Source organism: Barbus barbus, assembly GCF_936440315.1.
Source record: "Barbus barbus genome assembly, chromosome: 28".
NCBI classification, from domain to species: domain Eukaryota; kingdom Metazoa; phylum Chordata; class Actinopteri; order Cypriniformes; family Cyprinidae; genus Barbus; species Barbus barbus.
The window spans coordinates 16,620,545-16,645,049 of NC_136756.1; the positions used below are offsets into that span (position 1 = coordinate 16,620,545).

Below are 24,505 nucleotides of genomic sequence, written 5' to 3' on the forward strand. Positions count from 1 at the left end.
CACTTGTATATGCACGTTTATACATATACATGTAATCTACAAACTATCGCTGTGCATTTAAAAATAATATCATTTGTAGGAAATAATTGTACTTTAATCTCTACAGCACTTTTCCGATCAAGTCAAATGACGTCACCTTTATCTCTATAGCGCTTTATACATTGTTTCAAAGATATTACATAATAATATTAATATTGCAGTAATATAATATATAAATAAATTATATATATAACTAGAATTAATATTTCAAGAAACGGAGTGTATTTACTCTCAATTTGTTGTCAGAGGCTATTTCCATTAACTCCGGCCACCAATGCCTGGCTGTGATAAACAGCTCTGCAGAAGACACGTGTATTTCTGTAGAATCAGTGGCGGAGAAAGTAAAAGATACGAGCTGCTGTTGATGCGAGCGATCCGTCAATGCGAGCTTTTGTCAAACTCGTGCAACTCCTTTTCCCATCACATACCAGATCAGAAAAGCATTTATTTTCAATAAAAAAATAAGTAAATATTTGAAAAGTGGAGATTAAACACCTCATTAATAATACAGTGTGCTTAGCTGTTAGTAGGTTTTTGTCCCAATAAAGTTGCGTTCATCAAATAAAATTTGATAATTTACACTAAAATGTTGTCTAATATGTTATTACATACTGTTTTATAATGTACTACAGTATAAATATCTGCCACCTAACTACTATTTACACACCTGTTGCTAAAGAAAATGCTGCTATTTTATTGTAAACATAATTTATCATTATTTGCACTTAGTGTAATTAGATTATATCACTTTTTCCACTTAGTGTAACTGCCAAAAATATTGTTCAGTTAAAGACAGCTCATTCAGTTCAGTCTATAGCCTATGTAAAGTTATTCAATTATGAAATGAGTTCAATTGGCCAATATTGTTTACTAGTATGAAGCCTTAATAACAAGCCTTTGTGAAAAGAATAGTTAGCACATTTGTTTGTAAGGTAACAACCTTCACAGCTGTGCTGAATTAATGTTTGTGTTTGTCATGTGACAATTAAGCATACTACTCTGAAACATTTGTTGCTTACTGTATACTGTTTCACACACTATTCTTTAAAAATAGTAGGCAGTATACACTGTGTACTGGGCAGTAAGCAAATATGCCATTTCGAACACAGCCACTATGTGTAAAGATGTCAGGCACAAACACAACAGTTTACAAAATAAAGGCTCAGAAATAACCATTTAGTCATTTTGGTGCCATTTACTGTGAGCAGACGTTACGTTTGCATGATTTAAAATCTGAAAAAATAAAGGTTATGAGAGAGAATATGCCAGTCTTACAGGATAGGTGTATTTTACAGAGGATCTTTGATGGAACAGTCAAGACAAACAAGGTTAATGTGAAAGCAGGGTGGCAGAAACATGCAGTTGCAACACTGATGGAGCCCTCAGTACTCTGGACAAGAGACTCAGATTTACTGTGTGGTTTGTGGATTTGTTGCACACTGTGGATACCCTAAATGCATCACAAGTACCTGTAACAACAGACAGTCTAAACCTCTATATGTGAATAAAATTCATCTGGTGTATAAATATAAAAATCAAGACTTAATTTGGATGCCTTTGCCACCAAAGAGGGTTATCCATGGATTTATTTATTCTGTGTTTTTGGGTTATTAAACATTTAGTTTAGCAGACGGTGAGTCAGACAAAGATACGGTGAGAGCAGTTAAGACAGATGGCCACTCCAAACCCTGACACAAAGCCCATTCCCCTCCTCTCCTCGCCTGACCTCATACATGCCCTGTTACAGCCTGGACAGTTGAGGACAGGACAGCAGGAAATCTCATCTCTCCAGGTTGTCAGTAGGAGGAGGAGGAACGGGTTTGGAGATACAGTGAGTGAGGCATTAATTATCCACCGTTTTAAAACACAAGCATTGCAGGTGTCACAGTTCACAAAAAAGACAAAAATCAAAACAATACAACCTCTTTGAGTGACTTGCGAGTGGGTAAATGACAGAAAAGCGACAATTGCCGATAATTTAGATCCACGATTCCCTCCAAGTTCTCATTTGAACCTCATCCACAGCTGAGACCCATCCAAGTCTATAAATGACAGAAGGTTGAATGGAATCACATCTTCTTTTAAACGGAAAAAGTTTTTTTGACTTTTTATTTTTGGGAGAATTCTTCATGCTGAGCGAACGGCACGTGGTGTGTGTGCCGGCTCCGCACTTGAACAGAAGGAAGAGGAACCGGGTCGGTTTCTAAGCATTTTGCATCTCTTTGCCGATCTTGTAGCTCAGGATCTTGTTCCAGTCGATCTTGGTGCGAGTGACGGGCAGCTGTCTGCGGAGAGCTTTGAAGGTGGTGTCTGACATTGTCTGGTAGTTCTCGCTGATGGCCGTCTGGAGGGAAACATTTAAAAAGCGCAGATGTTAAACTGAATTCTGATCATTAAAATTGGGGATGCACCAATCATATAAAATATTTAATATTCATCTTAATTAAAATTTATACCTGGTAATCATTTTCAGCTTTTTTAATGATTTCTACAAACTCCTTGGCAGTCTGGGTTTCATTCTAGAGAGAAAAGGGCAGGAATTTACTTTGTTGAAATCTTAGCTTTGGTTAAAGCTTATGCGAATATCTCTTTTTTTTTTTTTACTCACATTCACTGCAATGGACTCCTCCACCTCTTTATGACTCACCAGTTGTACATTACCATCCTCATAATAATGTACCTGTAGGAAAACAAATTATGTAACATTTTACCATCACATTTTTGTTTTCTCATCCCCACTATGCTAATCTTTCAGGTCTCACCTGGATCTTCAATACTCCCACCACCTGAGCTGATGACTGACTAATGGTGAACTTCCACTCTGACCTGCACCGGCCATTCCTGATAAGAGAGAATCATCAGAGAGTCAGAGTACTATCAGATTTAGTCTTACTACAGAATCAGACTCCAGACATTGAATTGGACAATTATAATGTAGACCGTAGAGACTCGCACAAAGATTTCAGACTAACCAAATTAAAATAACTCATGGCAGATCTAATTTGATAAGTGATGTACAGCCAGCTGATCATAATTGCAAAACAAAACGTGGCAAGAGTGAATCAGTTCTTAATCACCTTTAAGAGCTCCAAAAATGACAGATGGCTGTACATAATGCCTGTTATTTAACAAATACACCATCATTTAAAGACTCAGGGTCAGTAAGTTATGCATTTAGAAAAAAATGAAAGAAATTAATACTAATAACCAGCAGTAAAGACTATAAAATAATTTCTATTACACACAAATACTGTTCAATTTTCTAATCAAATAATCCTGAAAAAAATGACATTTTCATCAAAATATTAAATAGCATGTGTGACACTGAAGACTGGAATAATGGCTGCTGAAAATTCAGATTTGGCATTACAGGAATAAATTACATTTAAAGATATGTTCAAATTGAAAACAGTTAATAACTGTAATTAAATTGTAAATAATTGTAATAATATGTCACTGTATTACTGATCAACTAAATGCAGCCTTGGTGAGCATAAGAGACTTTGCAAAACATTTACATTTTTAAATTACACTTTTTTTTAACAGTTAAATCTTACCAATTCCAAATGTTTGAACAGCTGTGTAAAAACATAAATGTACCAGAAATGCTGATTTAAATTATCATGAAAATAGCAAAGTTATGTAAGAAATCAGTTGCCTAGGACAAAGGGTCAATTATACAGTTTAGCAACATTATACAAGTATTCCAGAGAGCTGGGTATAAGGAGATAGAGCGTTGAACATTACTCACCAAAAGTTTTTGGGCTGGAACTGATGACCCTCAATACATGCAATAATTGTTTGCTGTCCGTCAACAGTCTTCCCATACACCTGCAGCACAAACATCAGTGCACATGACTTCACAAACAATGGCTGCCAGCATAAATGCAAATGCAGCAAGTGCTAACAGTAAGCAAAAAGTATGAAATGCATATTATTCTGATGAGATTCCCATAGGAAAACTGTGTACCGTGCAGACTCCAGTGGGATAGTGCTCTTTCACATAAGCACTGAGCGCTTCATCACAGGCGTCCCTCCAGGACCGGAGGGCAGTCTCTCCCTCGTAGGGCTGAGGATCGCTCGCTTCCTTTCGCAGGTGATCGAAACGGAATGACACCCGCTTCCGTGGGTCGAAGAACCGTCCCTGACCCAGATCTCCATGCTCAGTGATCAGAACCTGCAGGAAAAGGATGTCCCTTCCTCTTTAGGCAAAACTAATCACACACAGATCTGCAGCTCTCCTAACGTAGCAGCAAACACTCAGTTCAATGCTCGTGCCTGCCCTAATCACTCACAAAGTACAGTCCAGAGAGCAGAGTTTACAACCAGCTTGAATAAATGTGTCAATATTGTGCTCTCTGTTTAAAACTAACACAGAGTATCATGGCAGCACAGAAACTGTACTGTACACAGAAAACGTTAACTTACCGACTCCTCACTACCGTCCAATTTGACAGGAGTGAACTGATCCATGTTATACTGAGCAAAGGCACTGTGACACAAAAGAAGAATGCAACATAAATACTTCTTACAAAAACACACTTTCAACTACATGCAGATGCATCTTGACATAACGTGACACACAGATCTGTAAATAACTTACTGTGCTGCCCCTTCACGGAGGAGGTTGTCATTGTTGAGGAGAAGTCGAACATCTTCAAAAAAAAACACAATAAATAAAAATCAATCACAAACCTAAGCACAAGTCCAGTATAATATACAAAACTGGTTTGAAATCAGGTGTTTTTGATGAGCGAGAGAGCAGCAATGAGCAATCCATTGTGAAGCAGGAGCAACCATAAATAAACATCAAACGACTCCCCATGTCTCCCCGAGCACTGTCTTCTTGTGTATTTTTTCTTTTTTTGCCTTTATGTGCAAATCAGTAAACATTTATCACAAGCATTTCCTCCATGTTGTTTGATGCTGGTGTAAAGAATCAAATCTCTTATTGTGACCAGCACAAGTTTGAGATATTCTGGGACTCCAGCCTCAGTTGGGTAGGAGAATGATGTTGTAATCAACATAAAACAAGCTGTACACAACTGTTCAAAAGTTTGGGGACAGGACAATTAAAAAAAAAAAAAAAATCTCTTATTTTCACCAAGGCTGAATTTATTTAATCAAAAATACAGTAAAAACTGTAATATTAAAATTTTAAATAAATGTTTTCTAATTTAATACATTTATAAATGTAAATTATTCCTATGAAGGCAAATTTGAATTTTCAGCAGCCATTAAACCAGTCTCCAGTGTCACATGATCCTTCAGAAATCAGAGAGATGTTCTGCCTAATATTTCTGTAGAAATTGGGGTACTTTTTTGGAGTTCAAAAAAACAGCACATATACAGTGGCATGCAAAAGTTTGGGAACCCCTTGCAGAATCTGTGAAAATGTGAATAATTTTAACAAAATAGTTAATTTTCCAGCATCTTTTGCATATTTGAACCCTTTCCAGCAGTAACTGTATGATTTTGAGATCCACTTTTTCACACTGAGGATGATTGAGGGACTCAAACACAACAATTAAAAAAGGTTCAAACATTCACTGATGCTCCAGAAGGAAACACGATGTATTAAGAGCCGGGGGTGAAAACTTTTTGAATTTGAAGATCAAGGTAAATTGTACTTAATTGCAACATGCAACATAACATGCAAGTAGCTTCTGTTGCTTCCGAAGGGCAGAACTAAATGGAAAAAAAATTATATTTCTACAAAATAAGAAAAATTTGGACATCTTCATTCTGTTCAAAAGTTTTCACCCCCAGCTCTTAATGCATCGTGTTTCCTTCTGGAGCATCAGTGAATATTTGAACCTTTTTTTAATTGTTGTGTTTGAGTCCCTCAATCATCCTCAGTGTGAAAAAGTGGATCTCAAAATCATACAGTCACTGCTGGAAAGGGTTCAAATATGCAAAAGATGCTGGAAAACTGAGGAATCTGCAGGACATGGAGGATTTTTCTGAAGAACAGTGCTCAGTTTAACTGTTCAGAACAAACAAGGGACTCAAACACAACCATCACAAAACAAAAACAGTGTCGTAGATCATCCAGGTAACCACACACAGTAGTAAGAACCAAGGGTTCCCAAACTTTTGAAGGGGGTTATTTTTAATAATTTCAGCTGTTTGTATATCTTGTGGACTATATGTAAACATCATTTATGTAAAATATCTTACTCAGGACAGTACTAAATAAAAAATAACATGCATTTAGTATGATCTCTCTTATTTTGTTAAAATTATTCACATTTTCACAGATTCTGCAAGGGGTTCCCAAACTTTTGCATGCCACTGTATGTGTATATATATATATATATATATATATATATATATATATATATATATATATATATATATATATATAAGAGAGAGAGGGAGAGAGAGAGAGAGAGCGAGAGAACATTATAAACATCTTTACTCAAACATTTGATCAATTTAATGCATCCTTGTTGAACAACCATTAATTTTTTCCATCTCACTGACCCCAAACTTGGTAGTGTAACTCTTCAAATGTGCACAGGGTGTGGATCCTCCATCTTGTAGTGTGTGTTTGATTTTTTAACATGCACCAAGACACTTAAATTCAAATTCAAATTTGTTTAAGCATAATGAAAAATGAAAGCACGTATTCATGTTCTTCCACTTTAAACCTTGAAAGAAGTCCCAGAACAGAACAGCTGAACATGACACTCACCGTTGAACACTTCATTGAATTCTCCAGGAGGAGCGTGGGTCACAAAGTTAGCTGCGATGCGGACCTGCAGATATAACACATAATAAATTATGAGTAGGCACATATTTGCCTCACTAAAACACTCTGGCTTCAGCATTACTGAATCACAGCCAGTTTCCAGCGGGTGACTCTAGAGCTCAAATTACCCCATATACGCACCCTGGCCTGTAACACTTCAAGAACACACACCGCTGAGTTCTCAACAATACACACAAGTTACACGTTCATGTTTTAAAACCACATCATCCACACTACTAAATATCAAAAAACATCTCATTCAAACAGCTTATTCCTGTCCTCAAATATCCTCTCAACCTTAGTGTAAACGTTGTTATGTTGACCAGGGGGCTGTTCCATAAACCAAGATTAGAGTATAAGCCAGGCTTATTTCGGTTAGTCAGGCTTATTTTTGGTAGATTCGGTTTCATAAATCAAACTTAAAAAAGTTCAAACTCAGTTACCCCGGCAACTTATGCTGGCAAACTAACCTGGTCCGGAGCAGGCTAACTGTCAGGCTAAACTGAGCTCCTCTAACTCTGACCAATAGGAACGCATCCATATTACCACTGACTCTCTCACATACAGTCAGTTTAATTTATTATCGGTCCAAAAATAAAAGTATACAGAAAATACACCTTAAATAATCAAATAAATAAAAAATAGGCTACAACCAACTGTATTTAATGTATTGTGCCCAAAATGTAGGCGAATGACATTTTAACATATTGCTACTTGTGCATGCAGTTGATCAGAAGTTTCTAGCCATGCAGCCTTTCTCTCTGAATTTATGACAGCTGTACCTTTTATGGTTATTAGAACATTAAAACATTACAATCTAAAATGTCTCTTTAAAGCATTAAAGCATAAAAACACAATCAAAAGTTAAAATCACTGAATTAAAAATGTAAATTTATAATAGAAATCAGAGTACATTTTAACTGATAAGAGGAACACACATTTAACTCATTGAGCTAGTGATTAACAGTTGCTGCTATCATAAAAATACACTTATATGTAGTAAAATTCTATGTGTCACATTTAATGTCCAACAACAAATATTTTAGCAGAATGTATATTTTATTCAGAATTCTTGCGCTAGTATTCTATTCTGCTCTGTCTGTGTAGCGCGCATGCGCGCCGCAGCGCTCGTTCTCTCGCATAAGCCTCGCCCACTCCTGACAGCTAAATGGATATATTTGCATGGCTTTCTGACATTTACAGATGTAAAAAATATACCTGTGACGTATCAGTTATGCACTGAGGAAAACACAATGTTTCAAATGCGTTAAACAGCACAAATATTCGCTGTTTGCTATGGTGGATCGATTTGATCCATGATCGACATTATGGGCTGCTTCAGAATAAGCGTGTACGTCACATTATCCTGACTCACTGAACCTGGATAGCATTAGTCAGATTGCGTGAACTTGAATTGCCGTTTATGGAACCGCTTTAGTCTCGATTGATTTGTTAGGTTATTTCAAGTCAGGTTTTGGACTTTAATCCCCGCTTTTCTTAGCGTCTTTTATGGAACAGCCCCCAGGACAATTCCACATCCACATCAGCTGTGTGATGTTAAAGTGATTGCTCATCCAAATAAAATATTTTGAAGTATTTTACTCAAAACTACTTAACCAAGTATTTAAGCTGTTTGTAGGGCTACACATTTTGGCCAAACAATTTGTAAACATTCAATTTACTATATATCAGTCTAAGTGATTGGAAAGATTATCTCTCTCGGATGGCCTGGGAACGCCTTGGGATCCCCCAGGATGAGCTGGAGGAAGTGGCCAGGGAAAACGGGAGGTGTTTCCTTACTCAGCCTGCTGCCACTGTGACCCTGTCCCAAATCAGTGGTGGAAAATGTATGGAATGCATGGATATAATAATGTATTATTAATTAAAATAAGATAAATAAAATATTACTATTGTAATATATAACTGTAAAATAAAAAGATTATACATAGCAAACAACATTGGATAACATTAATTTTTAAAAAGCTAATCCCCCGGTTTCACAGACAAGGCTTAAACCTAGTCCTAGACTAAAATGTAAATCTGAGCTGTTTCGACTGAAAGAAACTTGCACTGACTGATCTTAAAACATGTCAAGTGTCTTTGTTTTGTCTTAAGATGCACACCAGTAATGTTTTTTTCTAAGGCATGTTTATAAAAATTACTTAAATGTCCTAATTGAACTATGGCCTAATCCTGGTTTAGGCTAAGCCCTGTATATGAAACAATGTCTTTCAAACCCACCAAAAGAAGCCATCAATTACACATTTTTGACAAACAAAACACATAAGAACCCACGGTGATGCGGCTGTTACAAGCACCAGTGGTGATTATCTGGAAAGGTCCTTTTAAAGCATTATCCCACACTTTCAACTCAGGAAGTCCCTAAGTGACATATAATGAACACCCAGGTTCAGTCATGTGACAATGTGTGCATTTTGTGAGTGAAGTGACATACGGCCAATTATGGTGACCCATACTCGGAATTCGTGCTCTGCATTTATCTCATCCAAAGTGCACACACACACAGCAAGGGCACCTCAGTCGTGGTAATGAGAGTGGGGAGAGCGCTGTACATTCACCGACAACCTTTTGATTACGAGTCCGACTCTCTAACCATTAGGCCACGACTTCCCCTTTGTGTTGCCATGTGTTTTTGTTACTAAAGGTATGTTTCAACCCATGCAACAATTCTAATATTTTAATAACATATCATAGATTACTCTTAACCTGATTTTAATACATTTCTTGAAAAATTGATATAAAACAAGTTACAAAGATATTGTGGTGACATATGTCACATCGGGCTATTAACCTTATAAAAGTAGGTGGAATTTTGATGTGACGTGTCACATTAAAGGGATAGTTCATCCAAAAATGAAAATTTGTTTATCTGCTTACCCCAAGGGCATCCAAGATGTAAGAGCCTTTGTTTCTTCAGTAGAACACAAACAAAGATTTTTAACTCAAACCGTTGCAGGCTGTCAGTTATATAATTGTGGTCAATGGGACTCACGGCTTTGAGAGAAAAAAAAAAAACAAAGTCACCTACATCTTGGATGCCCTTGCGGTAAGCAGATAAACATTACATTTTCATTTTTGGGTGAACTATCCCTTTAAGAAATATGATCTGTTCAATTAATTTAGCTGATTCAATTATTTTAGTGTTATATATTTTCTGCTGCTCATTTCAAAGCATATTTTAACAAATCTACGTGCACGTTTAACATGTTGACCTCCAGTGTGAGATAGTTGTTTATTTTTATTCAGTTCGCACATTTTCGAATTGTGAAAAAATAAAAAATCTAAAAATGTATTTCTGGTTAAACCATATACCTGAAAAGGTAGAATTTTGATATGTTATAAATAGCTGTTGTAGAACTTAATGGTCACAGTTATGTGGTTTTGAAATATGTTGTGGCAAAGCAAATAAAATACGAAAACTGTATTTCTTCTGAAAAATGTTTTTGTTTTATCTTCCCAGAAAAGTAATCATCCTGATATAAGTTGTGGAAAAGCAAATAAGCAAAGAAAAAAAATGTTATTTAGCAAAAAATATATAAAATGTATTTTTTTCAATGAAGAAACGGCCAATGTAACATTATGTAACATGAAAAATTTATCAAACGCCCAATGTGTCATATGTAACATTACAGATCTTTCACAAGGAGTGATTGTATTTCAAAAACAACTGTAGAAACATGTTATAAGTGGTCCATTTGGTTTGTTGTATATGCCCCATATTTTTCCTATAAGGATAAATTGATACGGGTTCTTATGGGTTCATATATATTAAGGGGAAGAGATTAAAATAAAGGGGAGCATCTGGTAATCTGCCTAATGAGCATCTCCTGTGGCCTGGCTGGGGAAGTCAGCTGAGCCTGTAACTCAAAGCTCTGACAGTATGCAGAAAAAGACCACATGCAATTAAAGGGGAAGAAAATACATAGCAGTTAAATGCGGCTTTTAGAAAAGGGACAAATGCTGACAGAGACTGAACGAAAGAGCACAAATAAATCAGAATCCACCCATTTGCTCCATATAAAACTCGAGACTACTGTCAAAGTGACTGGCCATGTAATTGACAGTCTTGCCCTTCAGTTTCAAAATATGGAAAGATGCAATTAAAAGCCAACGCTAAACAAGACAGTCCATCGCTAACATTCTTCCTAACGTCTCGTTTTTGCTTCACTGCAGAAAAAACACTGGGGTGTGTAAATGACGACAGAATTCTCCATTTGGCTAAACTATCTCTTTAAGTCAGCGTAGACTGCAGACTTCCACCTCAAAACACACCCGCTCCTGCGGTCGTAACTTCATCCGGCCCGAGGCTTTCGGCTCAGATAGCTGTCGTGTCAGGCGGATCTGGCATCTACTGTCCCACACATGTGTAATTCTACCGGAGCACAGCCCGTTAAAGCCCGTCGGCTCGGTTCAGAGTGGGTGGATCTGCTGAGATCTATTTCTGAACTCACTCTGACAGCTAACTGCTAACAGCTGGTGTTCACAACACTTCCACTCAAAACAACACGGCCATTGCGGCTTTAACGGACTGCGCGTATCTTACTAAAATACTGCGTGTTGATCGGTGTTTCGTTATTATTAAGCCAGATCTCTGTGTTTTACGGGAGTGCAAAACTGCGATTTCACTTCCTCACAGATTAGCACAGCTAACCGGCTAGGCAACCCCGGGCTCCTTCCGGGAACCAGTTATTCATCCTTCTGCACGCGGAGCGTTTTAATATAAAGACGTACGAGCGTGTGTACTTGGGCGGTTTGTGAAAGTTAATTTAATGTTTTATTTTTACCTTCTCCTCGTCTGAAAGCGGCTCCTCAAAGTCGGTCATCTTGGCTGTGGCGGAGCCTCACGCCGCGGCGCATGCTGGGTAGCGCGCGCTGTCACGCTCGTGACCATAATAGGGCATAATGGAGCGCGAGCCACAGCCTCGAGCAGCTCCTGCTCTCCTCTCCCGCCTCCTCCGGTCTGACAGTCAGCTGGCGGAGAGGATATACGGGGAGCACGACTTCGAGGTGCACTTTCTAATGGGCATTTTGATTCATAGCGGTGACTCGAATCTTTTGGATCAGTTCATAAAAACTTTAATTCAATGATTCGTGTAGTGGTCCTTTCTGCGAGTTACATTCTTACGCCAGGAGGTGGCGACAGGTGAATGTGTTTTTGTCACTGAATAATTCACTCAGCAGATTCTTTAAATAATAAGTTGATCTTAAAAACACATCTTCTTATTCTTTTTTCGTATGAAAATTTAATTCCCAAAAAGTAACAAAATAATAATACTAAAAAATGTTGTGTCATGCTAACTGCACTACATCTACAGTCTGAAATATAAATTAGCCTTGTGAGCTAATGTGAGGCCCTTGTGAAATTGTATTTAATACACACACACACACACACACACGTCTGTTTCTGTGAATTGTGGGGACTTTCCATAGACTTCTATTACTTTTATACTGACCAAACAATATTTTCTAACTTACCCTAAACCTAACCTAACGCTAAACCTACCCCTTACAGAAAACCTATTTGCATTGTTACACTTTCACTTTCATTTACTATTTTTACTATTTTCTTCCCTCGTAATGTAAAAAATGTCAGGTTTTACTATCCTTGTGGGGACATTTGGTCCCCACAATGTAGCATATACAAGTACACACACATACATACATGTTATGTTTCAATGTTTTATGGGGACTTTCCATAGGCATAATGGTTTTTATACTGTAAAAACCGTATTTTCTATCGCACTACACCTAAACCTACCCCTTACAGGAAACTTTCTGCACTTATATTCCTTTCATAATGTCCTGCTTGCATTTATATGTACATTGCATTTAGGCGACTTTTGCTGTGTTGTGATGATAAGCTTATAAGAGTTCACACACACACACACACATTTGTTCCAGTTATTGTTTTGCTGTGTTCAACTATGAGAAACCCCCCCATCCCCCCCCCCACCCCCCATCCCCCCCACTCTGTATGATTTATAAGCATTTTGAAAAGTGGGAACATGGGTCAATGTCCTGAAAAGTCACCTTCACCTTGTAATACCTGTGTCATACCTGTGTCATTATACAAATTTATGTCCTCATTTGTCACAAAAGCGCGCGCGCAATATAATTCAACAATATAATTGACAAATCCTTTCTGTGATTCTTCTGCTGTCATACAGAGAGCAGCATTTCTCTAACATTTGAACTGCTGTTGGATGTATAAAAAAAAAAAAAAACGAAAGAAAAAAAAGAATAAAAAAAACTTTATTGAGCAGTAGAGGGCGCGATTACTCTGCCAATATCTGTGAGAAGCACATTCGCATCTAGAACCATAGAGGTGAAATCACTGCTAGCCAACAGCATTCGCATCTGGGTCTTGTTTTATTCTCACGAATCTGACACAGAACTTCAAAATTCACTTATTCAAGAAGAGATAAATAGAAAATGAAGTATTTTCTATTAACGTTTCCATTTGCTGAAGTAGTTGCACAATGCATGCACATTTTTGTAGTGACTTTAAAAGTCGCCTAAATGCAATGTACATATAAATGCAAGCAGGACATTATGAAAGGAAGAGCACGATCCATCGAACTTCATTTTAATGCCCTGGAACTAATGTGCTTGCCTGGAGAGAAGTGCACCACAGAGGAGCCTTTAGGCCCCTATATTTCCCCTTTCCCTTCTCTTCTCCCATCTCTTCTATCAGAGCCTGAACCTTTAGGTTTCTTGCTTATAGCACCATACCTATTACATATACAATATATCAAGCTACAGATTAAATATGACTCTTAACCGAGCAGAGCTAAACAAAGCAAAGGCAAACATTACGTCCAGACTTGCAAATTCTTTCCACAAACTTTCAAACAGTTTTCAAACATGGACATATGTCTCAACAGAGAAAAAGAGCAAAAGGACACAGAGAGGAATATTTTTTATTGCGTATAGTGTGCTGAGGATATTCTCATAGTTGAACACAGCAAAACAATAACTGGAACAAATGTGTGTGTGTGTGTGTGAACTCTTATAAGCTTATCATCACAACACAGCAAAATAGGGGTAATGAGGGATGAGAGAAGCGAGAGAGAAAGTCATCCATCACTAATGTGTCATCTCTTTGATCATAACCAACATTAGTGTATGTTGGTGAAATTTCTTGCATTTGTCTCTGGTATTTACCTCCCTCACACTGAACTTTGCAGTAAAAAAATCTGTGTGTGTGTGTGCAGTGAGGAAGTGAGGTGTGTTCCCACGACCTGTGCGTGTGGTAACCTTACCTCCCTTTGATCCTGCTTTGCCCTGATAGATTCTGCCTCGCACACTCACACACATACTTGGGAAGGCACTGATGTGATGTGACAGTGTTAAGGCCTCTCGCTTTGATGTGGATGGATATGTGGAAGTATTAGCCCTTCTGTGATTCAATCAAACACGCACGGACCTCTTCCAAACCACACACATGTGCTGTAACTGAGAAGCTTTTGTTATTTCACAGCAGAGGAGACACTGGATTTCGCTCCCTATTTTTCTCTCATGGAATAATTTCTGTGTGATTATCAGCAAATGTGATTAAAACAAAACAGGCAGCACTGTCCTGAACGCACACAATTGGTCGACCAAATAGAAAATAGATTGGAGAAACAATGTATTTGCGTGTGTGTGTGTGTGTGTCCAACTATTTTCTCCATACAATATTGCCAAAAGCACACACTACATAAGGAACAGCTTGGGCAGGAACGAACAAAATATGTAGACACTGTGGATTATACATAAACAACTAGCAAATAAAAATAATATAATATAATACAAACACACACACACACACACACACACACACAAACACACACACACACGCACTCACACACATATACATATACATTTTAATTGGTTAAGCATAACTATCACTAAATGTATTATTTTTGCAGGCATTTTTGCATTGTATGATTTATACATGTATACATTTATACATATTGTATGATTTTTTTCAGCCTGTTTAGTTGTGCTGATGTGAAGCAGAGTATTTCTTTGTCTCACTATCCTTCTTTCTGTCTCATTCTCTCTTCTGTTTGAACCTAAAGAGGTTGCGATGGTCCCAGGTCCCAGTTGCACCAAGGAGATTCTGTTAAGGTCCCTTCTTTGCCAGAAGGCTTTTTTTCTATTTTATTTAACACAGCCAACCAAGACTGTCAGCGCATGCATTTAAGAAACAAAAACAGAAACAAACAGTCTATGGAGACCTTAGTCATCCAGATGAAGTGTTCTGCGCTGTAGCGGATCAAGCACAGCTTATAAAAGATCTTCTTGTGGAATGGCAGACATTACTTTGTGGCTTTAAATGTGATGGGAATAACTATTAGTTAAGCTGTTGGTCTCCTGCTATTGCTGTGTCACAACCAATAAGACTGGACTGCTAGATTCATCTCCACAGAGGAATTCCTGTTACGACTGAACCGAGTCTTCAGCATTAACACACACACAGTGAGGACAGTGAAAAATCCCTCACACAGGGGCTATCATTCCTCTAAACCCAGACAGCAACACAGAGACAGAGGAGGGGGACAGAAGGTCAGGTTTGTTTGACGGTAAAGCATCACAACACCCTGCAGTGTTTGTTTTTGTTGCTGGTGTTTTAGGGGAAGAGCACTATCAGCACGTTCAGGTGTGTGTCGGTATGTTTATGTGTGTGTGTGTGTGTGTGTGTGGTGATGGTGTTTTGAGTAAACGCCTGGGAAAACTATTGTGAAGGTAAAGTCATCCATTAGTGACATCTGACATTTTATGGTAATTTTATGGCACTTTATCTGCACACAATACACAAAAACTGACAATCTCAGACAGCAGAGACCCTGATGATCCATGAAGACTTACAAATTAGATTAACTGAATGGGAAGAATATTTTCTTTGTATCTAGATCAATATGAGTAATGCAAGATGCACTTGTTTGTACGAGATACATGTAACAAATAGACATCATCTTATCAGATCCATAACCGCGTGTAAATCAAAATTTAAGAATAAGAAAAAAATGTGTTTGTTTGTTTGTTTTTAAAGAAATATATTTTTAGTGAATAATAACATCACTGGTCTTCAAAGAGTAAATGTGCTGTTTTCTTTCACACACTTTGTCTCTGTCTTATGCCATGTATCTTGTAAATACTGTAAGTGCTGGTTGCTGAATAGGTGGAATAATGCAAGAAAAAAGAAGAGAGGAAAAAAGATGAAATCTTTTTTTCCAAGAGCACTGGGAAAGACACAAATGACATAAATCAAAGAGAAAATGAATTCAGAGAAGAAACAGAAATACTAGACTCTTCGCTCTTTCATAGCTCAAGAGGCTTTACTATGTTCTCAGGTATTTTAAATATCAACTTTGCCTCAGATGTTTCACTTAGAAGGGAAATAAAGAACAAAAACAAATGAGTCAATTGTTGACTTGGTTTTAGAAGAATCTGATGGGAAATTTGGGCTCACACTGTGACTTTTAATTTCAGACTTTGGTATGTTGGCGAATCTGAGCACGGTGTCAGACATTGTTGAGATCTGCGATTACAGAGGACTTATCCATTTAATCTCATTGCTCTCTCTGAAAAACTGTGATATTAAAAAGATGATTTACTCTTCTGTGAGTGTCGAGAGAGAGAGTGAGAACGATTCTTGACAGCGATATGTCGTGATGTTGCATATCTATGTAATGTGAAGTGATGTGCTGTGTTGTTTGCTCAAGCTGAGTGGGAATGTGTTTATTGAAATGTTTACTAAGACTTTCAAACATGCACAAACATTCTCTCTCTCTCTCTATCTAATCTCTCTGTTTTCTCTCACTCTCTTTTCTCTCAGTATTTAAAGACGACTCTGGAACCACAGACATAAAAGCAGGTCTCCACACCTGTGTCAGAGATGCACAGGTGTTTTAATCTCATTCTCTTGACATCTCCGTCAGTCATCTGCCACACTCTCTCCGTCTCTTTCTCCCCCTCACATGCCATCTCTCTCTAACAGCTGTAGATGGGCAGAATATATGGCTATGTAAACACATTAGAAGTCTGTTTATGGCTAAGTAAACCCCTACAGTTTAAACACTTTTGAGAAATGTGATTCAAGAGCCAAAGTGAAGTGCTGTGAGAGGGTGCGCCGTTAAGGTGTCCCTGGCATGCCTGTTTATTTTGGTTGGGGTGTCCTTGCCAGTGGACAACTCTCACCAGGGGTGAGGGGGGTTAGATGATGTGAGCTCTGCGATGAGGATGAGAAAAATGTCAAACAAACCAAGGAGCAAAAGAGAAGAACTCAGCTGTTACAATACGTGAGAGTGTGTGTGTGTGTGTGCGAATGTTTGTTTGTATGCGTGCGTATGTCTTTGTGTTTTGTATGTGCATTGGTTTATTAGTCATGCAATGGGAATCGTAGGAACTTAACAATTCTGGTTCTGATTCTACTAAATGATTCATTCAATTCTATTCATTTTTAGACGGAAAGAATGGACATTTTATGGTATTCACTTTTTAAACAACCTGTTGTCAAATGACGAGGTCATTTCGGCCGAGAGAAACCGCACTCCAAAATGAATGTTTGTTTCATAATGTTTGTTAATTTTACGAACAATTGTTCAGCTGACAAAATGTTTTTCCGAAGTAGACAAAAACCCCATAAAACAGTTTTGAAAGTTGTATGTTGTGAACATAAATTGAGCATGCCGTAAAGACTTCAAGTCTATTCCTCACAGTCTGGTTTTCATGTTAAATGTCTACCTTGTCTACATTTTTTTTCGATTTGCAAATCACACTGAATGATTCATTCGTGAATTGGACCGATCTGATTGGTGTTTGCTGTTCAACTCACTGATTCCGGTTTCCAGTCAAACCAACTCTCCCAGTACAACACAACGATTCAATGATCCGGAACGACTGGAGTAACAAGAGTAAGTGAACAGGAAAGGTGGTATTTGAGTGTCTGTATTTTAATATTTTGACCCTGACCCCATAATCCCAGGAACCAAATTTTGTGAAGTGTGTTCAGAGAGCATCGGTACACTTAACTCACATTCACTAAGCAACTTCAAAGGCACCTGAATTATACCCCAGCCCTCTATCTGTCTGCTCTCTGTCTCGCTCTTGCGCACTCATACCTTTCAGAGGACTGGAATCCCATGCATTTGACCCAGAGACCCTCAAGCCAACAAGCAGATTCAGCATTCACTCACTCATACATGTAATCAGATAATCAATATATCATAATAACATAATATACAATAAGGCGTTTCACAATTAGTAAAATAACAAGACTACAGTATATAGACTTACAAATGTTTTAAACTCTAAACGTACCTGCATATGCAAAGCACAATTAAAATCAGATCAAATATCTCAACCACTCAATATTCCCCCAATCCAAATGCCAGTGCGAACAACTGTTTCAACTGATGGGGTCGACCAGATATAAATGGGAAGATTATTCCATTTAGGAGCCACTACAGAGAATGTTTTATCACCTTTTGACTTATTATTATGGACAACCAGATATATACACACGATTATCAAAACCACATATGTATGTGAATGCACAAATACAGTGGAGTACAAAAGTCTGGGACCAATTTGAAAAGCTGTTTTTTTTTTCTGTATGTTTAAATCCTGTATATATATATATATATATATATATATATATATATATCCAGTTTAAATTTAACATGAAATTAAAGTTTAAACATGAAATTAAAAACACTAAAGAAACAAATCACATAAAATAAGACATTTCAGATTCTGCACCATTTCTAGTTTACTAATCAAATATGTGTGATAATGAGAAAAGGTTAGATGTTCTTGGAGTTTATGCAGCTTGATGTCATTACAGCAAAAGCAGGACAAATCAGATATTCTCAAATGTTATTTTTTCAATTCAACCTTAAACTCAAAATGTTAGACTAATGATACACTGCCCTCCAAAAGTTTGGAAACGCCATAGAAAAGTGGGGTTTTGGACAATATTGGCATGAATCCTTTTTAATTTGTGATAATTTTGCACTGCTAAGGGACAACACAAACTACGAAAACATATTTTATTATATAGGTGTGCTGACCCAAAAATCTTTTAAAAACCTGGGCCAAGTTTAAACCAGTAACCAGGCATCACAGCTGGCAAAGGGGCATGCCTGACTTTGGCATGTATATATTGCCATTATTATGTTTTATTGCTGGTTTTCAATGATAATGTCAAGTTACTTTAACATATTTGCAGCAAAAATTTATAAGGATTTATACTGATATCGTCCAAAACCACACTTTGCCAGGGGTGTTTCCAAACTTTTGGAGGGCAGTGTATATTCAATATAATGAAAATGTTGAAAATTAGACAAATGCAAAGTATTTTCACTCATGGTCTCAGACTTGTGGTTTTCACACTAGTGCCAAGTTGTGTCATGAAATTGTAAATGGCACAGACCTTAATGCAAAATGATGATATTCACAGATATTCACTGCATTCAAACTATACTTGGCACCTGCTGATTGATTAATGTTGCATGCACAGACATTCACAGCGCACTTTCAGAGTTCCTCTGAAACTCCACCTTCCCCAGATCCATCTGTGTAGATCTGCAACAGGTTATTATGTATGCTATTCGTGCAACAGTTGTATGTCTTTAATACTCATGGCACAGTATCGTATGTATAGGAAGTAGCAAGTTCCTGTGCTTGCTTTGCAGCAGCAGCAGCAATAATTTACAACAACAGCAATAACCACCAGCAGCAGCGTAGCAGATCTATTCCGCTGAGACCAAATACATTAACATTGTTATATCCATTACCATGCTCAAACCTTCAGAGAGTTGTCATGATAGAAATAAACAAAAATACATTTATGTAATTAAATTCAACATAATACCTGCAGAAATTATACTTGAAAACAGCAGTATTTCAATGTGGATCATTCATCAACAATGAAGAAAATGTCTTGTAATCACTGCACACTGTATAGCCTCCAATTCCTATCATACCCATATGGTCAGTGAGTGCAAAGCTTTCTGTGAACAGATGTAAAGACAGCACACAGTATGCCAGGATAGATAGAGCGGAGAGTAAAAGGGCAGATCAGTTGAAGGCATTCTTGAGTGCTGACTCAGGGGGATTTTTTTATTTTTTATATGGTACCATGTAATGGACTCTATGTTCTGTTTGCAGTCACTCCCTCTGGACTTCCTCTGCAATCTTATAAACATAGGTAAAACCATAAAGCTGCTCCTCGTACATATACCTCTCTCTATCTCTCTATCACATACATAAAACATGTGCAGAGGAACTTATGCATCAGATCTTGCAACTTTACTCACTTTTCCTACTACATTAAAGGAAACTAATGCAATGTTTCTGGGAATATGACTTGATATGAAGCAGCCCTCATACTGACTGGCTCCTCTTCTCCCTTAAACGTACTTACAGTAGAGAAAAAAAAATAATCACAACTCAAACAGGTTGAATTATATGGAATAAATTGACTCAAAAATCAATTGGGTGTAAACCATATGTGTGTCATTATAAAACTTCAAAATTGTGATTCTATGAGGGATTCCAAAATCTATGATCAAAACAGATACAGATGTGACATTTGCTTTGTTTTGTTTGAGTACGACTCAAAATGTATGACAGGTTGAGTTTACACACGAAAATGTCTTTCCATAACTATTTTTCCATAGAATTAGTACATTTTTGCATGAATGTGTATGTACTGTATATTTGCACTATTGTGTGAAACACCTCTGTGATAAAGGTTCCCCAAGGATCATATCAATACATAAAAGGGATAGTTCACCCAAAAAATTTTAATTCTGTCATTAATTACTCACCCTCATGTCTTTCCAAACCTGTAAGATCTTCGTTCATCTTCGGAATACAAATTAAGATATTTTTGATGAATTCCGAGAGCTCTCTGACCGTCTCATAGACAGCAAGGATCCTTACACGATCAAGGTTCAGAAACTTAATAAGGACATTGTTAAAATAGTCCATGTGACATCAGTGGGTCTACCGTAAGTATACAAAAACATAAAGGTTTGGAACGACATGAGGGTGAGTAATTAATGACTGGATTTTCATTTTTGGGTGAAATATCCCTTTATTTTCTTAACTATTCCTATATTCTATAGCAGCATGAATTCTTACCGACCTGCTGAAGAGCTTCACCTGATGTCAGTCTGAGGAGGTGAATAAGGTAGTTAATGATATATGGAGAAAGGAAGAGAGGAATTGAGTGACATTGAGGTAAAATCTGATGACATGCAGGCATTCAGATGGACAAATGGTGAGTTTGTGTCACTGATAGTGGGGGGTCTGTGATACTGATATCTTTTAGTCTGGGAGCAAGTGTATATGTATGTGCGCTTGCATCTTTAGCACCGTCCTGACTGGAGTTTTGGGTCTCGTTCAGACCCCAACATGCACTGGAGCAGGACAAGGTGACAGGAGAAGTAATGAAGATGAATGTGCGTGTGTGTGTGTGTGTGTGTTTCTGAGAAGGCTGCTTTTCTGCTCAGATTAAGATCAGGCTTGCTGATAAAAATGCCCGCCAGGCCACTCAGAAACCCAACACTCCTCTCTTCTCATCTCTTTCCTCACCTCTCTTCATTTCCCCCTTTTCCCATTCCCTTCATCTCCGTCCATTCCTCTTATATGAGTACAGGAATGAGCTTTTGGGTTTTGTCTTCCTTTATAGTCTTTTTAATAGAAGTTTGCGTAATTGCAAAAAATATTTCCCTCAGTTTTCTATGTACAGTATGTTGTATATGTGTGAGAGAGAGCTGAAGGGCCGCTACTAAAGATTGTTTGGGTAAAAATGACAAAAATGAGTACTGTAATGAATACTGTATAGAGTCCGGGAGGTTTAAAAAACCATACCATATAAAATCCCAAAATAAAGTTATGAGATAAAAAGAAGAAAAAACATTTGAAAGTGTGCACTATTTTTGACATCATGACAACAAATGGCCTCTAGAGACAAGCCAGACTGCTGTGACAACACAGCATAAAAACCATCTGTCATGCTTCACTATGTTCATAACATGTTCACTATGTTACCTTATTTGATTAAATCCTGAGTTCTCTTCATCTGACTAAATATTTCCTGATGGATGAAGTGAATAGTAGAGCGCTGTATGAGATAAATCATTTGACCTTTTATTCGGTCTCAAAAAAACATCTCTTCTCAGAACTGCTGGTGCACATAGTGCAAACCCAAAATGGGCTTGAGAGTTGTCTGTAGCACAACTTCTCTGAACCAGGTTTCATAAATCACTGTATAAAACCTGGATCCTAATCAGGGTCATGCACCCTCTCACCCACCAGCGGAATTAGGGCAGACCCAAACAGACCACTCAGCAGGCCCAGATCGGTGGCATTCGTCAGCTACCATGCAGCCTATTTATTTGCTGGTGACATGTGGCTGCAGGCAACACTGATCTCTCTCTATCCCTTTGTTTCTATATCTCTCTATCAGCACCCTGATCCTCTAGGGTCATATTAAGTGTGTTTAAGGCCACTGTTAAATGGTCTGAATTATCATACTGTAACAATTAGTAATAATGGCCCACAGCTCATTCAAGGCAATCTGAGAACTATACCACAGCCTTATTGTGCACATCTGCTTTCCTATGAGATCATACTATACATAGAAATCACTTAATGTTTGACAGATTACAATACTTGCACTTTTACAAAACTCACACACAAACAGTGTGTCAACAAAGCTGCAGTGTAACAAGTATAACAAGTTTTCAAGTATAATCAAGCGACAGTCTTCACCTATGGGTCAAAGTATACATGACACAATGCATAATTGGATATTTGAATGATTAAACAGACATTGTGCACTACCTTTGTCTTTTGCAGCAAGTGTAGTGCAGAGACCAGTTGTCCATTGACCTGTATAGATGCTGAATTAAGCTGAGCTATACTCACATTATCTAGATAGTAAAGTGCATGTAAGTGCAAGTAAACTGACTAAAGGTATACATTCTTAGTAATTAAGGAACGAAAGCTATCACCAGGTTGGTACCTTTCAAAAGGTACACCTTTGTACCTAAAAGGAGGATATTGGTACCTTATTAGTACCTAAAAGCTACAAATGTGTACCTTTTAAGAAATGTATCACCCCAGTGACAGATTTTGTACCTTTTTTGATACCTCGCAGATAAAAACGTTGGATGTCTGTTGTCGATAGTGTAGTGCGGCAAATTTGCTTGACCTTCTTGAACACAATGAGAAATCTGCATGGGAAAATATTTTATCTTCATGTGAAATTCCTAGTTGTGTAGCTTCCCATTGAAGTGACTGGATTTCACTACTGAAAATTCACCGAACAATGGTAAATGTGCAGTTTAGCAGCATTTCTACTGCATAGGCTTTTTGCAGAAAATAAAGTGATTTATTGTCAAAAATAGTGTATTTCTTTTGATAAATGCCATAAATCATAAATGGTTCTCAATAGTGGTTCATTGAATGTTATCATGAAATTGACCATTGTAAAAACACATTTTTCCAATAAAAGCAGATCTTCTGAAAACGTGTTGTTTCTAATCAAGGAGAGAAGATTGTAGGACATGCTATGCTTAGAAAACAAACTGAAAATCACAAGCAGACACAAGCCCCACTGTGATGGAGGCCTGTTCAAAGCTCCCTCTGCCCTGTCATTAAACTAATCAGCTCATTATTGGACAGTTCATGTTGGTCATTGGTCACGTTTTGTAGAAAGAGAGGCCCTTTTACTAAGCAGTGCTTATGTCTGAGATCTCTCTTAAGATACCCTAAACTCTGAATTAAACTAAGGGATCAATTTTTGGCTGCTTAGCATGACCCTTTAAAGGAGTAGCCCCCATGCCATCCAAAATGTTCACGTATTTCTTTCTTCAGTCGAAAATATGTTTTTTATGGGAAAACAATCCAGGATTTTTCTCAATATACTTCAGTGGTGGCCGATGGGGTGAAGAACCAAATTGTAGTTTCAGTGCAGCTTCAAAGGGCTCTACATGATCACATCTAGCAAAAAGATAGGTAATTTATATACTTTTTAACTACAAATGCTCATCTTGCACTAGGTCAACCTCGCACATTACATAATCACATTGGAAAGGTCACACGGAAGTGTTTACAAAGCAAACCTGTAAAGGAAGTCAAAATGCCCTCTACAAAAAAGGTCAAACGACGATGTCGGACGATTTTGAAGTTGTAAGGAGAAAATGAGATTTTTAGCCCTACCCTTCCTTTTTGAACTGAAGTACACAGACGAAGAACTAACCACGCGAGACCTTTTCAACGTGATTACGTATTTTGTGAAGATGCACATGCGCATTGCAGAGCTAGCGCAATATAAGTATTTATGGTTAAAAAGTATATACATTTTTATATTTAAAAGAAAATGACTGATCGTTATGTTGGATAAGACACTTATTCCTTGGCTGGGCTCGTGTAGAGCCCTTCGAAGCTGCACTGAAACTGCAATTTGGACCTTTAACCCGTTGGCCACCATTGAAGTCTATAATATGGAGAAAATTCTTGGAATGTTTTCCTCCAAAAATTTTATTTCTTTGCAACTGAAGAAAGAAAGAAATGAACATCTTGGATGACATGGGGGTGAGTAAATGACCAGGAAATTTTCATTCTGGAAGTACTGGAACTACTCCTTTGAGGCAGAGCTGTATTTTCAGCAGCCATTTTTCCCATCTT

At 37.6% G+C, this 24,505-nt stretch overlaps 1 protein-coding gene across 1 annotated transcript; it reads right to left on the reverse strand.

The window, feature by feature from the left end:
- Nucleotides 1-466: 466 nt before the first annotated feature.
- On the reverse strand, nt 467-11,867 carry LOC306848103 (F-actin-capping protein subunit alpha-2-like). Its single transcript, XM_079382455.1, has 10 exons — nt 11,599-11,867; nt 6,737-6,800; nt 4,643-4,694; nt 4,468-4,531; nt 4,010-4,216; nt 3,791-3,870; nt 2,802-2,880; nt 2,648-2,719; nt 2,496-2,558; nt 467-2,383 (listed from the first exon to the last, which is right to left on the reverse strand). The coding sequence occupies exons 1-10, from the start codon at nt 11,635-11,637 to the stop codon at nt 2,243-2,245; spliced, it is 861 nt and encodes a 286-aa protein (XP_079238581.1). The 5' UTR covers nt 11,638-11,867; the 3' UTR covers nt 467-2,242.
- Nucleotides 11,868-24,505: the final 12,638 nt, after the last annotated feature.

Coding starts and splice junctions, on each gene's coding strand:
- LOC306848103 (XM_079382455.1), bottom strand. CDS start 11,637: ATGACCGACTTTGAGGAGCCGCTTTCAGACGAGGAGAAG. Junction 4,695..6,736: donor ATTCAATGAAGTGTTCAACG/GTGAGTGTCATG, acceptor TTTTTTTTGAAG/ATGTTCGACTTCTCCTCAAC. Junction 4,217..4,467: donor TGGACGGTAGTGAGGAGTCG/GTAAGTTAACGT, acceptor CTTTTCCTGCAG/GTTCTGATCACTGAGCATGG.